This window comes from Nuphar pumila, chromosome 5, assembly GCF_984573655.1.
Source record: "Nuphar pumila chromosome 5, dmNupPumi1.hap1.1, whole genome shotgun sequence".
In the NCBI taxonomy this organism is placed as follows: Eukaryota; Viridiplantae; Streptophyta; class Magnoliopsida; order Nymphaeales; family Nymphaeaceae; genus Nuphar; species Nuphar pumila.
In genome coordinates, this window is record NC_143253.1 from 26,679,604 (window position 1) to 26,696,350 (window position 16,747).

The window sequence follows — 16,747 nt, forward strand, 5'->3', positions numbered from 1 at the left end:
GTGAGACAGAAGGTTGAAGAAAAAGAGATTGAGCCTGAGTTTGTCAGTACTGAAAGACAGGTTTCAGACATATTTACCAAAGGGTTAACCAAGGATCGCTTTTGGATGCTTAAAAGCAAGTTGTTCATGGTCCAAAACCATGATCAACTTGAGGGGGGGGGTGAAAAAGGTGCAGGATCTGCAGGACCCGGATCATGTATTTTGTTAATGTATTTTGTTATCGGGTCTGGATATACCAGTCCCGGATCCATAGTATAATGTAACCTTAAATATACATTTAGGTCAGAAATCGTGACAGCCGCAATCGATCTCTCTCTCCCTCTCTCTCTCTCTCTTCTCTTTCTCAAAACAGGAACAAGAAGAAAAACTTTTAAATCATATCATCAACATAAAGTAACAATATTACGATACTAGTACCTGCATTTTTAACAAAAAGAGCAGTGTCAGTATAACAAGAGTGAAATCCTAACTTTATCATGATATCACTGAAACAATCATACCAAGCCTTAGGAGCTTGTTTAAGACCATACAAGGCCTTTAGAAGCCGAAGTGTTTGACCTTGCTTAATATTGATTCCGGGTGGCGGATCCATGTAAACTTCTTCACTTAAACTTTCATTTAAAAAGGCATTTTTTACGTCAAGTTGATAAATAGGCCATTTTTTGGTTGATGCGATAGCTATTAAGGTTCTGACACTGGTCATTTGAGCTACGGGAGCGAATGTTTCTTCATAATCAATGTCATATTCTTGAGAGTATCCCTTAGCGACTAATCTAGCTTTATATCGTTTCAAAGAGCCATCGCTTTTAGTTTTAACCTTGAAGACCCAGCGACACCCAATAGGTTTTTTGTGTGGGGGTAGATTAACTATTTCCCAAGTATTAGCATTCTTTAATGCATTTAGTTTAACTTGCATTGCTTCAACCCAATGTGGTATAGATTTAGCTTGATTATAGTGAGCGGGTTCAAAATAAGAATGTAGGGTTATTAAACATGCCCGATAGTTGGGTGTTAAGGAATCATAAGATACAAACCTATTTGGGGGTATTGATATTCTAGAAGAATGTCTAACTTGTGGTCCCTCAGTAGATTCAGAAATTTGAGAGTATTTTTCGAGGGTACTAATAGGGTTTTCTTGATTTCTTCTTGAGTAAACATTCATATTTGTATCACTATCATTTGAGGGTATTATATCAAGATGGGACGCCTCACATGTATCTTCTATGTTTTCAAGAAAATCTTCTTGTATGTCATCAATAAGATCATATAGAAATATGTAATCAATTTCATTTGTTTCTTCTATTTTATCAAAACCATTCTCTTCTTCTAGAAAAGTTACATCTTTTGAAACATATAGTTTATCATTCTTAAAATCATATCTATACCCTTTTTGTTTTTCACCATATCCTAAAAAAACACATTCAATTGCTTTTGGAGACAACTTATCCCTTTTATGTAATAGGACAAAGCATTTGCAACCAAAAATACGAAGATGATTGAAATCGGGTGAAAGTTTAAAGAGCTTTTCATAGGGAAAATCATTTTTTAATTTAGAAGAGGGCATTCTATTGATTAGATAAGTTGCGGTTAGAACGACTTCGACCCAAAACTTCTTTGGAATATTTCTAGAAACAAGTAATATTCTAGCGGTTTCTATAATGTGTCTATGTTTCCTTTCCGCTAGGCCATTTTGTTGAGGGGTCCTAGGACATGACTTTTGATGGCAAGTTCTATTTTGGGTTAAATAGTTTTGAAATTCGTGAGATAAATATTCACCACCGGAATCGGATCTCAAAATAGATATGTTATTTTGGAATTGATTTTGAATTTTTCTATGAAAATCTTTAAAGAAGGTAAATACATCCAATTTATGACTAAGAAATTAAATCCAAACATACCGAGTAAAGCCATCAATAAAAGTAACATAATACGAATAGCCCCCTTTAGACATAACCGGAGAAGGCCCCCAAACATCCGAATGCACCAATTCAAAAGGTCTTGATGAAAGAAAAGTTCTAGTTGGAAATGGAATAGACTTCATTTTTCCAAAAATGCAATCTTTGCAATTAATTTCTTTTTCCTTACAAAATTTGTTTTCAAAAGGAAAGAGATACATTTTGGAATAACTTGGATGACCAAGTCTTTTATGCCAAGTTTCCATGTTTTTTTCTTGGACATAAGAACAAAAATAATTTGTAGGGAGATCGAGATGGTCCATATAATAGAGGTCTCCCTTTCTATGGCCTTGCCCAATCCGCTTCTTGGACCGGAGATCCTGCACAAAGCAACCATTAGATGAGAAAGATATTTCGCATCCATGGTCGGCAATTTGGGAGACCGAAAAAAGGTTTAAATTTAGTTTGGGAACAACTCTTACTTTTGAAACACAAAAATTTTGAGAATCTTTAAAAGAGCCAATACTTGAAATTTTTAAAAAGGTTCCATCGGCCGTAGAGACACAAGAGTCCTTTGAATTGGTGCAAACATCAATAAGTGCATTTTCATGGGGGGGTCATATGAAAAGAGGCTCCGGAGTCAAGGATCCAAGAATACGTACCGGGTGATGATGTAGAAGCAATAGCCGCACCCGATGTGGAGGAAGAAACTTTTAGAATTTGTTGGAGAGTCATAGATATTTGCCCAAGAGTTTCCTTGAGGTCATTGTTCTTGCCTTCATCTTCTTTGGTGGTAGTTTCTTCAAGAGAGGCCACCTTAGGCTTGAAAGTTCCATTAAGCTTTGGGCAAGCGGGTTTAATGTGACCCGACTCATAGCAATGATGACAAACAATTATTTTTCTTCCTCCATTGTAATTTCCTTGTTTCCCAAAATGAGGAGGTTTATAGGTTCTTACATTGTTACCCGGTTTTGATACGGCAAGTACTTCATCAACATGTTTACTCATGCCAAGCCTTGTATCCTCTTGAGTGATTTCGGCAATAGCATCCTCAATAGGAGGAAAAATAGATCTATGGAGAAGTGAGGATCTCACATGCTCAAATTCGGGACGTAGCCCAAAAAGAAATTGAAACAATCGTTCTTGTTCCATTTGTTTTTGTCTTAAATCAATATCTTTCATAGAAACCCATTTTGGCTCTAAAAGAGTCAATTCATCCCATAGTGGGTTTAGGACACTATAATAATCTTGAATGCTAGAATCACCTTGTTTAGTGGTTCTAATCTTTTCTTGCAAAAAATATGCTCTTGCAAGATCCTTTTGGGTATACATACCCTTCATAAAGGACCAAGTCTCATTGGCTCTACGAAATTTAGCTATATTAGCACATACCTTAAGCTTAACATTGTTGATAAACCACGCAAAGATTTTCGCGTGATTGTTTTCCCAATCTTCCACTTCTTTTTGATGATTTTCAATGGCCTTGAGGCGAGCATCTCCTTCAAGAGTCTTTTCTTGACCTCCTTCATTCTTCGTGAGCATAAGCTTAGGTTCCGGAACGGTACCCATGACAAAACCCCAAAGTTTCTTTCCTTTGAGATTATTTTCCATTGCCGATGCCCACATCATGTAATTCTTTCCATTGAGCTTAAAGGATAGGTCAATCTTTGCCTCCATGATGTTTCCAAGAAGTGAGAAGAGATCCACAAAATATGAAATACACGAACCACACCTTTCCTTCAAGAATCGAGTGGCTCTGATACCATGTAATGAGATATTGCGGAAATATAAAGAGTGCTTATAAGCACTTACAACAATGAATAAAAGAGACAATATCACAAGTCCACTAAGGGACAATACAAGCACAAGCCTTTAAGAAGGCAACAATATAAAAAGCCTCTTATTGAAAAGAGAGAGAGCTCTCAAGAATGAAAAATATACAAGGGGTTCACCCCTATTTATACAAGAGGGAGAGGAGAGAAAGGAAGGCCAAAGGCCTCAAAAGGAGAGCCCAAAAGGAGGCTCCCATGGAGTCATTGGGAGCCCCCAACGGTCACATTTGTGACCGTTGGGGGCTCCAACGACTCTATGGTTGGTGCCCCTTTTGGTCCTTAAAAAATACAAAAAAGAATTGTAAAAAATAAAAAAGAAAATTACATTTTAACAAAACTCGAAAATAGTTGTTTTCTAAAACAACTATGTGAAATTACAAAAATACCCCTATCGGATATTGATGTAATATATATATATGAGGTACATTTTAACAGATTGGATGGTCGGTCATGCCAACATGTCCAAATACTATCCCATATATATACATTAGTGTGCATGTGTGTTCGTGATCCATCCTAATTCTTGATTTCAACAGCATAGATATTGAAAACACAAAAATACCCAGTACAGAGATGTCTGGCTTCAAATTGTATCAATCTTGATTCTTGTCTATTTGCCACCTAAGGAAAGCATCTCACCTGCAATTCCCTTCTTAGCACAATCAGATAAATTATCATCCACAATATGCCCTCTCCGGCGGCTATTTACCTGCATGTGAGTGTGATCAAAATTAGACATAATATAAAACACAAATTATTCAAAGAACAAAAGTACCATATGGTTATCTCAAGCACAAGCCACATTTAGATGTTTCAAGAGATTATAAAATTTAATAGATAGCAAAGTTTTTGGCTAACATGTCGGTCACTCTCGAGCCATGTCTTTGTCTTCTAAAAGTCATGTATAATACTCTATTTGTAAGAGAGAAATGCAATCAAATGCATAATGCAGTCATTATAAAGAAATCATAGTTTAATGTGAACAAAGCACAGCATTACAAACCTCTGCTGATGGGAAAACGGTTTCACCACCCTTTTCTACATCTGTCAGATACATTAGGACTGTAGCAATACGATGTCCACCACGAGCAATATTAACCTTGTCAGAAAAATAATCGTAGTGTGGGTCATATTTTTGTCCATGTTCATATCTTAGTACCTGAATATCTTCTCCATTTTCTGAACAAACCAACCAAAGAAACTTTGAATGGTGAATAAAATGTGAATTTACAATCATTCATGGCCAAGTGGATGCATAGATTACACAAGCTAGCAAAATTAAGCTCATTACAATTTTTGGAAAATGATAGTTGTAAACAAAAATAAGAAGGAACAATAGCCACGCACTTTCTCTCACCAAGATGTATTTGAAATGAAGTGATTAACAATCACAATGGAATGCCACTAAGGGCTACAAGAGATAACAAACACACAAGGACCACTATTGGGTCAAATACAATCTCACAAAGGAGACAAGTACAAGATCATAATCTCACCCAAACACAATGAAAAAAAATTATATATCACTTCAAATATGCTTGTAAAAAGCATAATATTACATAGAGTAGAGGAGCTCTATTTATAGAGCCATACATGGAAGAGAGGGAGCCAGTCCAACAGTCGTTGGACCGACTCCAATGCTCATATTTATGACTGTTGGGAGCAGTCCAACGGCTAGTTGGATTGCCTCCCAACAGTCATATTTGACTTAAAGTATAAAACAGAAAAATAAATAAATATAAAAAGAATATACAGTCCCTATTAGACTGTATTTATTACATTAACCAAAAGGACCAAAATACCCCTAATATACATACATATATATGTGTGTGTACATCTGATATATACATATCGATAAATTATCGTAACACTTTCCTTCAAACTTACGGTAAGATCATTGAAAGTTTGTTAAAAAGAAAAAGAAATTGGGGTAAAAGAAGAGCTTTGATAAAAAAATCTGCAATCTGAAATTCGGACTGAACATATGGTAAAATAATCATCCCCTTCAAATGTTCTTTTTGAACGAAGTGTCAATCCATCTCGATATGCTTTGTTCATTCATTAAATGTATGATTGTTGGCTATATAGATGACACTCTTATTATCATAGCATAACTTTGAAGGTTCTGAGACATCAACGCCCATATCTTAAAGTAAAGATCTTATCCATACGACGTCGATTGTTAGTGTAGTCATCACCCTATATTCAGCTTCCATGGACAATAAAGACACTTTTTTCTACTTTTTACACTTTCAAGATATAAGAGAATCACCTAAAAACACACAAAAACCCATAGTTAAGTGTCGATTATTGGGATCTCCTCCCAATTCAGAATCAGTATATGCAATAAGATTTAAAGATGAGGAAGATGATAAGAATAACCCTTTAGATATTATGTTCTTGATGTATCAAACTATTCTCAACACAGTATTGATGTGAACTCACGTAGGCACATGTTGAAATTGACTTGCAGTATGAACTGCATGCACAATATCCGGTCTAGTAATAGACAAATACATTAGTGATCCCAATAAGTTGCCTATAGAGTTAGATCATCTAATAAAACTCTATCTTCAGCTCTCATTTTAGCATTAATCACTTCAAGAATGTCAGCATATTTTATGTCTGTGATTCGCGAACGTACAACGATATCTATTGCAAACTTTATTTAAGACAAAATGTATCCTCTTGGCGAATAGGCTACTTTAATACCTAAAAAAATATCTCAAAAAACCAAGGTTAGTCATATCAAAAGATTTCTTAAGAATAATTTTAATTTTTTCAGCTTCATTCTTATCATTCTTAGTGATGATCATATCATCAACATACATGAGCAGGATGACAAATGAAGTACCTATATACCTTATAAAGAGAGCACTATCAGTATAACATGATTTAAATCCAAGATCTAACATAGTTTCACTGAACCAATCATATAATGCTTTAGAGGCTTGTTTAAGCCCATATAAAGTCTTTTAAAGGCGAAGAACCATACAATTTTCAATAGTCAAACAGGGGGAGATCCATGTAAACTTCTTCAGTTAAATTTTCATTTAAAAAAGCATTCTTAACATCTAACTGATATATAAAAAAAATTTAATAGACGATACTGCAACTAGAGTTCTAACCGAGATCATATAAGCTACTAGAGCAAAGGTTTTTTCATAGTCAATAGACTTAATACCATATTTCTAGGAGTATCTTTTTGCAATCAACCTAACTTTGTATCTTTCTAGGGATCCATCACTCTTTGTTTTGAGTTTAAATACTCATCTATGTCCTATTGTCTTCTTTTTCTTGGGTAGATGTTGAATTTCTATGGGCCTTATGTAATGCATCTAATTCTATTTTCATAGCCTCGACTCATTTTTTTATGTCTTTTATGTCTTTGGCTTTTCTATAGTTTGATGGCTCATGATATGAGTGAATTGCTACAAGACATGCTCTATAATTTGGAGAAAAAGATTCATATGAGACAAACCTACTTGGGGTTCTAGGTATTTGTTCAGACCTTCTAAAAATAGGTTCTTCTATACTGAATGGTTGACCATGTTTTTCAAATGCACAAGGATGCTCCCTATTATCACATCTAGAGTATTGTATAAGGTTATGAGTCGGTTCTCTTTCTTCACTTGGTTCATTACTTGGCTCAACATTATTATTAATTTCATTATCATTATTTTTATTATTGAACTTAGGTAATAAGTCAAACAAAAAAGCATACTCAGATTCTTCCTTAGGTTTTTCAAGATCAAATCATTTTTCTTTCTCAAGAAAAGTAACATTTTTAGACACAAAGTTTATCATTTTTTAAGTCATAACATCGATAGCCTTTTTTATTATTGGCATATCCAACAAAAACACATTTAATAGCTTTGGGAGAGAGCTTGTTGTATTTTTCAAGAAGTACAAAGCATTTAAATCCAAAAACCCTTAATCTTTTTAAATCGGAAATAGTCTTAAAGAGTTTTTCAATTAGAGATTTGGTTTCTAAAATTTGAGAAGGCATTCGATTTATCAAATAAACTACACTGAGAGCGGCTCCTCATTTGCTCAAATTCAGGTCATAGACCCCTCACGAATTGAAAAAAAAATCATTAAAAATTTGTTTCTTTCTTTGTTTGGCATCATTTAGGGTTTCCCAAATAGGTTCCATTTTCGACATTTGATCCCACAACCTTTTTAGAGTCTCATTCTACTCTCTTACACTCTTTTCTCCTTGCTTGCAAGTGTGAATTTTGTCTTATAATTTCCATCTATATGCAACATCATTTTTGGCATAGGTTTGCTTGATAAAGATCCAAGCTTCATCGGCTCTTTCAAATTCCAATATGTTTTCATGTGTCCTCACCATAGCTATCAAAAGTTGCGCCTAGGCTCCGCATAGGCTGGTTAGGCGTAGGGCCACCACCTAGGCTTATGGGTCTAGGCAGCAGGGCTCTCTTTTTTTTACCTAGGCTGCCTAGGATATCCATGCTTAAGCCGTAGGGACATAGTTGTCATGTTTTTATAAATTTTTTTGTCTTTTTTCTTTCTTTTTTTTCTTCCGCTTGCCTCAAAAGCTTTCTTTGTTTATTCTCTCATTTTCTTCTTTTGTTTTTCTTTTTTACTTTATTTTTTTTCTTCTTCCTCCTTTCACCCCTCCGCTTAGTTGTCAAAGGCAAAGCCTAGGTGCTGCCTAGGCAGCCTAGCCGAGGTAGTCTCTTGGTCTGATGCGCAGTTGCACACACAATATATGTTTTTCGTGTAATTGTATACAATTATATATATGTGTGTGTGTGTGTGTGTACTTAATTCATATAAATCTATAAGCGTATAAGTTATCTATTTGACTGTTTTTATGTAATATAATTGTTTTATAGTGTTTGACATCATGTTATTATTTGTTTATTGCTTATTGTTGATTGATTTTATGTTATATACATGTTTGTTATTAATTTTAGTAGTTTGATTACATATTTTGTATTTTTTTTTATTTGGGGTACCGCCTAGGCCTCGCCTAGTCTTCTTAGGGGCTCACCACCTAGCGTCGTTGACAACTAAGGTCCTCAATCATACTTCCCATAAAAAAATACCTTGGCATGTCCAATTTCCCATTGTCATAGCTTTCTTATAGTTCAAGAGTCTTTTTTTTCTTTTCTCCCTTAAAGACCTCTTCTTGAGTAGTTTCATCCTTTTCGCTAGAGGACTTTGTAAGAGTAGGTTGTGGTTCTATTGAGGAACCATCAACATACTCCCACAAGTCTTTTTCGATTAAGATCCTTTTGATGGTGGTGGTCCATAAGTTATAATTATTTCCATCAAATTTAATAGGAACCACCGTCACCACGTCCTTATCCGTCATTAAAGAGAGAAGAGAGGAAACAAAAGAGAAAAATAAAAATATATAGAACCAAGAGTAGAAGATACTTATTTGGCAATGCTTCACTCTTTGATATGATGAACTCTTCCAACCTTCAATGAACCGGCCACACGAGTAGCAATCTTCAAGTGAGGCTAAGGGCATGCTTCCCGAGACTATTTGATCTTCTCTATCTACCACGAGTCTCTTGAATGCTTCAATATCATCAATAGAGCACCATGGCTCTGATACCATGTAATGAAATACAAAGTGATTCAAATGTCACTTATGGACATACACAATCACAATGATCACTTACGAATCAATCACATAAACCACACAAATCAGCCACTTGTGAGCATACAACACAAGTAAAAATATTAAATGTTATTAAGGAAAAGTTCTAAGCAAAAGCCTTACAAGGTGTGGGGTTTGAACCCCTATATAAACACAAAGCAACCGAGGTGTAGCCGTTGGGCTGTTAGGGAGATCCCAACGGCTCTATGGTCAAATGACCATTAAGCCCTATCATAATTCTACGATTTACAAAGATTAAAATAAGAAGAAAATAAAAAGGTATAAAATGACTACAATACCCTTGCATGTACAAAAAGACTAAAATACCCCTATGTCTATACATTAACACCAATCTGATGTAATATTTGGTAAACAAATAAACATGTCAAAGTGATGCAAATAAAACTTACTGGCAATAAAATAGGGCTAATAAATGAACCAAGCTGCTTGCAGTTCAGCTTTGTTCGGCTCACATAGAGCTCGTTTTGACTCATCAAATGAGCTTAGCGAGCCAAGCAAGAACAATGGGCATTCGGCTTGGCTCAGGTCGTATGAGCTCACTTAGAGGGCTTATATCATATTTATGTATCATAATAGAAAAGGATATGGTAGCACATCTGGTTACTTGAGTTTGCTTGCAAACAATAGACTCGGGGTTACATTCTCACTATGGCCCTTTAAATAAAAATGTCTTCTTCTTTAATTTAAATGAGCCAGCTTGGGCTAATACGAGCTCGAGCTCGGCTCTGTTCGCACGAGCCAGCTTGGTATCAGAGCGTGGTTTGGGTTTTGATCTTCTCATCGTGGTAAGTTTGGAAGGGTCTTGGTTTTTCTCTCTATTCTTTTTTTCCTTCTTTTCTTTTTGTTTGCTGATATCCATTGCGTGAAAAGCCCTACATCGTGACTTTGGCTTTGGGGTTTTCTACACTGTCATACTTTCTTTATATTTACCTTCCTGTAATGTTTTCTTCCCTTTATCATTGGTCTTCCTTCTTAAAATATTGGAACCCAATACCGGTTTGGGTGTTTCTTTCTCGTGTTAACCCTATACACAAAAAAAATACATATATCAATTTGTTTTTTTATTGCTATCTAAAATCGATTTGTGTTTCTCTTCCTGTATTCAGATCTGTACTTTTCTCAATATTGTTTCAGATCTCTCTTTCCCAAACTCATCAACTTGATCTCATGTCAAATCATTCTTTGTTATTTTCTATTCTCTCTAAAATTCATACCTGTTTAGAAATAGAAAATATTGATTTTCTGCTGCTAATAAATATTTTTTGTGACTAAGTCTGGTCTGCCAAAAAAAGGGCAGACCTGCATATTGTTTGTGATTGAACCTTTTAGTCCATCTTGTTTTATTTGACAGCAGCACTCGAGTAGTTCTTTCTGTTTATTATTTCATTTGCTATGGATTCTTCTTCTTCTTCCTCGGTCCTATCAGCTAGCTTTCTTAACCAGCTAGTTTAAGAAAAACTGACTACTAATTTTCTTACCTAGAAGAGATAGATAATTCCTTTTATTGAAAGCCAAGATCCTTCAGGACACCTGGATGGGTCAGTTAAAATCCCACCAGAATTTGTTTTACGAGAAGAAAATGATGAAAAGAGAGTTGTCATTGCCACTGCTCATGTTCAAAATCTGGAATATGTATCTTGGATAAAGCTTGATCAAGCACTTGTTGCTCAAGTCCACACTATCACAGAAGGTCTTAGTGAGTATCCCTTATGATTGTACAGCTATGGGCTAGGCTTGTGTAGACATATTCACAGATTTTGGAGGCCAGAATTATGTTTCTAAAGAAAGATTTTGAATCTTACAAAGGGCCGTATAACAATCATGGAGTACCTTAATAAGATAAAAAGAGATGTTAATATTTGGCTCAAAATTATATAATTTTTTAAACTAAAGTCTCTAGCAACATATCTCCTTCTTTGCCTAGTTTTTTGAGAAACATTTTGGAGGGAGAAAACCCACTTTATCAAAAATGCTTAGTCTCATATTTAGTCTCATATTGATCATCCTTGAAAAACACTGAGTTTAAAATATGGAGAGTTGGCTTAGAGGCCAAGGCCCTCAAGGGGCTTGGATCTTGGGCTTATTAATTAAACTTTAAACTTTGGACTTGGATTCAAATTCGAACTTGGACTTGGAATCGAATTTGGATTCGGATTCGGCCAGACTCGGTTCGATCCGATTTGGTCTTGGTCTTGGTCGTGGTTAGACTTTGATTAATCTTTTTATCACTTTTTGACAAATTTGTACTTCATAATATCGCTTAATAAGATTTATTTTCCTAAACTTTTTAATGGTTGACTAAGGCGGTCAAAGGTCATTTGCGACCTTACTAAAGGGTGATACCTAGCCTTAATGGCTAGCCCCAATGTGTCAAGGAATGTTGGGGACGTTGGTGGGCACTAGCTGCTCGTTGGTGGGTGTAGGCAGCCCGTTGAGGGTGTCTGTTTGGGCCATTATGGGTGCATGCTACCCGTTTGAATTATAATGGGTGCATATAATCCATTTGGAACTTAATGGACCCATGCAAACTAGGTCTATATAAACCCCAACTGCTATAGATCAGACCATTTGTGAACTTCCTCTTGTAATCTCTCTCTATTTTCACTTACGAAGTTGTTTAAAGGTTGGGTCGTGGTTGCCTGTCTACTTAGTGCAAGGAGTGACCAACAGTGAACGTGAGGTGCAAGCTTGGTTGTATCCCAGAAGCAAAGTTGATCACTATCCCTCTACACCCAAGTTCAACCCTGGTGGAGTAAGTGTCGCTTTTAAGAAAGAGCCTTTGTTGCGTGCCTCTAAGCGTCAGTCCCATCGATTCTTGTAGAAAAAATACCAAATATTCCAACAATTTAGAAGTGACATTTAACTCCATGGCATCCACTGTGAAGGTTGGGAACCAGAAGATTCAAAAGCTGTCTTCATTCGATGGGACCAACTTCAAGCACTGGCAGAACAAAGTCATTATCTTCAATCATTCGTTTTGGTATCCGAAATGACTCAAATATTCCCAGCCTAAAGCATGGAACTTGAGAAATTTCTAAATGATGTTGGGGTTTCTTTCTGAGAAACCGATATCCCTCTCATCGTAGTGGTACTATCAGACATGCACGGCATGTTAGTACTACGATGATTGGATAGAGGTTTATGGTAACCTCATAACGTGCAAATGCACAATGATAAAAAAAAAATCACATAAACGGAGATGATCGCCTTCATATGCAAGATACTCAAGTTGGTCTGAAAGACCAGAGCATGTAGAATGAGTTATCAGTTAAAATAAAACCTGACATACTCATTCGTCTCTTTAGTTTCGTCAGGAGAGATGATGGGATAGTACAAAAACTCTGATGGACAGGTTGTTAACAACTACGCTTCTTGAGTAGCAATTGATTCGGTGTCCCTGATCATTGAAGTTAGGTGATGGGGCAATAAAAAATTATCCTAGGTGGTAGATCCCATAGACTTCTGCAGAAGTTGGATGCATCCCTTGCCACAAATGCCTCTGGGGAATTCTCCCTCAGTCACTGACCGTCCCCTTAGAAATGGACTCAACTAGTTGTCTGGGGTATCAAAATACATAGCATAACAAACCCTCGAGCAGTCTCAGTTGTTTTTATGTTCTCTCCTGTGCATACCTTCAGGACAGTTAATATCGAAACAAGATTATCATACTCATTTTGCTTATTCTGAACTGCACATCACGAAAGAAACAATGTATATGTTAGTTTTGTTCTAAATTTTTTATATTTATGCACCTACCAGACTTTTATAAGTTTGACTCATTTCATGGGTACATGTGATGATTAGGTCGGTACGGCAAGCAATGGCATGATGATGTAATGATATCAAGATGAGACTATTTTCCTAACGTTTCGCTCCTGAAAATATTTTTTTATAATTTGGTATAAGGGTTTCTTTTAAATTTCACTTTTCGTATAAACTGTAAAACCTCATTTTGAATCTATTTGGTTTCAATAAATATATGGAGTTACAAATTCGTTGTGTAAAGGAAGGTTCGCCTGTAATGCGCCCAAGGTTCGTTGACTTGTCATTTCAAACACAATTTCCTGTTGAACTCCTATTTTAAACTCTGAAAAAGAATTGATTACAAAGCTTTCAAAATTTTCATAAAAAATTACAAGTTTGGGATTTGGGGGCGTTACGGGAGTAATGTAATCTTTCTTTATTTATTTTTTTTTGTTAGGTGTCCCTTTCACTAATGTCAAAGGGCATTTTTGTAAACATCCAATAGAGATGTTGGGGCTCCCCAACAACTATAATTATAGTTGTTGAGAGATCCCCACAGCTCTTTCAGATCGATGCGCAACTGATATATTACCAGCCTTTTCAACATGGGCATGAAGATCATCACATTTCGAAGGCCAAGTAGTCGGTGAAAAAACACCAGCAACTCCCTTACTTGTATCTACTCTTGGATCATTGCTTAGCATATAATCTCTCATGAAAAATCACATGACTTGATATTACTATTTTTTGGGTTCTAGGATCAAAACACCTATAGCCCAAAAACTCATCAACATATCCTACGAACTGACATTCATGCACCTTAAGCAATATTTTGTTATGCAAAAGAGTCATGAATATGAACATAACACTTACTCCCAAAAGCATGCATAATAGAGTAATCTGGAATATTATAAAGAGAAAATATGGTGATTTTTCTCCTAAATTTGAAAGCAACATGTGATTTATACAATACACAGTTGTGTGAAAAGCCTCACTCCATGAATCCTTCCGGACACTCGATTCAATTAACATTATAGGGTTGTTTCTACGATATGTTGATGCTTCCTTTCAACCACCCATTTTGTTGGGACATCTTTGGGAAAGACATCTTGCACAATATACCATTCTCGTTTAAATAGTTAGTAAAAGCTACCAACACATATTCACCACCATAATCGCTACGAAAACGAAGAATATTCTGCGAGAATTGGGTTTCAAGATAGGACTTGAACCTTTGAAAGATAGGAACCACTTGATCTTTATGTTTTAGAAAGAAGATCTAAGTGTACTTGGTGAAATCATCCACAAAGATAACATAATATCAGGATTTGGACATAGACATCAGAGGGGTTGGGCCCCACACATTAGAATGAATCAACTAAAAACGAAATAAAGCTCTTTTATTAACGGAATCAAAAGAAAGCTCATGACTTTTATATAGACGATAATTTGAACACAAAAATGATACAATGGAGGTCTTGCCTCAAACACGAATGAGACCCTCATTACATAAAATTTGAATAAAGTTGGAATTGCAATGACCAAGTCTTTGATGCCATAATGCAGCCTCCTTATTGACATCATCAACCTCGAACAGAAATAGACATGAACTTTGACTTGAACTATGACTCGGACACTTTTGAGTTTCGTTTATCACATAGAGTCCTCCATGCCTTTCTGAGGATCTCATTCGAGAGAGGGTCCTTCACAGAAACAGAAATAGGAGAAAAAATATGAGACTTGGACTGGTCAATCAATTGGGAGACAAAAATAAGATTACGATGTATGTTAGGGACCAAGAAGGTATTAGGAAGACTATAACTAGTAGGAATAGTGGCAGTTGTGATAGGGTTATGTTTGCCATCACTGGTAACTACACTACCATTACCACAATAAGGTACAAGGTTTGAGAGCTTACTGCCTGTGACATGGTGAGCCGCACCAAAATCTACCAGTCATGTGTTCTGTGGTGTTGGCTCTATGAAGAATCCTTGCAAACAATCAAGTTTTCAAATAACTTGATACTTCAAATACTCAATACATAAAATAAATGCACAGTGTTTATAAGCTTTACACCACAAAAGAAGTGCAATAAATGCACAGTGTTTATAAGCTTTACACCAAAGAAAGTGCAATAAATGCACAGTATTTATAAGCTTAAGAAGACAACTCCTTACTCTAATACATCCTTACAATGGGCTCACATAGCCCTTATTTATAAGCAAACTTAAGAGACGTTGGGCTATTCCCAACAGCTCTTATTAGAGACGTTGGGAGTCCAACGTCTATATTTTTAAAACTGTGTACACAGTCAATGGCTGACTGTTGTACACTGTACACAGTCAGCGACTGACTGTGTACAAAAACATTATATAGAAAAAACAAAAATAAGAAATGAAAAAAATTACAAAAATAAAAAAATAAAAAGGAGGAATTACAATCATATTCAAAAACATGAATATGCGTAAAATGTAGAAATGACTAAAATACCCTACAGCCAATACAATAAAGAAATATATATTTTATATATACAAGTAGATGAATATATATACATATATGAAATATATATATGTATATGTATCTTCTTTTATATATATAAAATATATATAGAAAATACATTGTCTTATAAATTACAATTTAACACCCCCCCTCAAACTTAGGGCAAGATGACCGAAAGTTTGCCAAGGAGGAAATTGAACCGCGGAGCACACAAAGCTTTGGTGAAGAAATTTGTCAACTGATATTCTGAAGTTACATATGGAAGATCTATAACTCCTTTCAAATACGCTTCCCGAACATAGTGACAGTCCATCTCAATGTGTTTAGTCCGCTCATGAAAAGTATGATTTTTGACAATGTATATTGCACTCTTGTTATCACAGCATAGCTTGGTGGGCCCTTTTATTGAGATTCCCATGTCTTCTAATAGTTGATGAATCCATACAATTTCCATGGTAATAGTCATCATGGCACAATATTCAGCTTCTGTTGAGGATAGAGACACTTTTTGCTGCTTCTTACATCTCCATGAAATCAGCGAGTCTCCTAAAAACACATAAAAATCAGTGGTGGGGTGACAGTTATTTGGGTCACCTCCCCAGTCAGAGTCAGTATAAGCAATTAATTTTAATTCAGAAGAAAAGGATAAAAATACTCCCTTGTTTAGTGTGGCTTTTATGTATCTCACAATCCGCAAGATGTCACTCATGTGAACTGATGTTGGTGTATGTTGGAACTGACTTGAGTATGAACTGCATGAGAGATATCTGGTCTAGTAATACTCAGATACATCAAAGATCCCACAAGCTATCTGTAGGGGGTGGGATCGGAGAGAGGAATACCATCATCAATCTTCATTTTGGCTCCTACTATAGCAGGAGTTTCACAAACATTATCATCTGTAATACCTGACTGGCCAATAATCTCAGAGACAAGCTTAGTTTGAGATAAAAAGTGGCCTCTATAAGAGTAAGCTACTTCAATACCCAAAAAATAAGTTAGAAATCCCAAATCAGACATTTCAAACCTATCCTTCAAAATCGATTTTATGCTTTTAACCCCTTTAGAATCACTTTCGGTTATAAGCATATTATCCACATATAAGAGCAGAATGACAA

At 35.7% G+C, this 16,747-nt stretch overlaps 1 protein-coding gene across 1 annotated transcript in view; it reads right to left on the reverse strand.

Moving 5' to 3' along the window:
- LOC149837203 (putative prolyl 4-hydroxylase 4) overlaps positions 1–16,747 on the reverse strand; it is a 37,015-nt gene that overhangs the window by 7,908 nt on the left and 12,360 nt on the right. Inside the window, exons 5-6 of the mRNA XM_090005880.1 lie at positions 4,731–4,906; positions 4,367–4,436 (exon numbers count right to left, since the gene is read on the reverse strand). Coding sequence (XP_089862006.1) covers positions 4,367–4,436; positions 4,731–4,906 — 246 coding nt within the window. The remainder of the gene's footprint in view (positions 1–4,366; positions 4,437–4,730; positions 4,907–16,747) is intronic.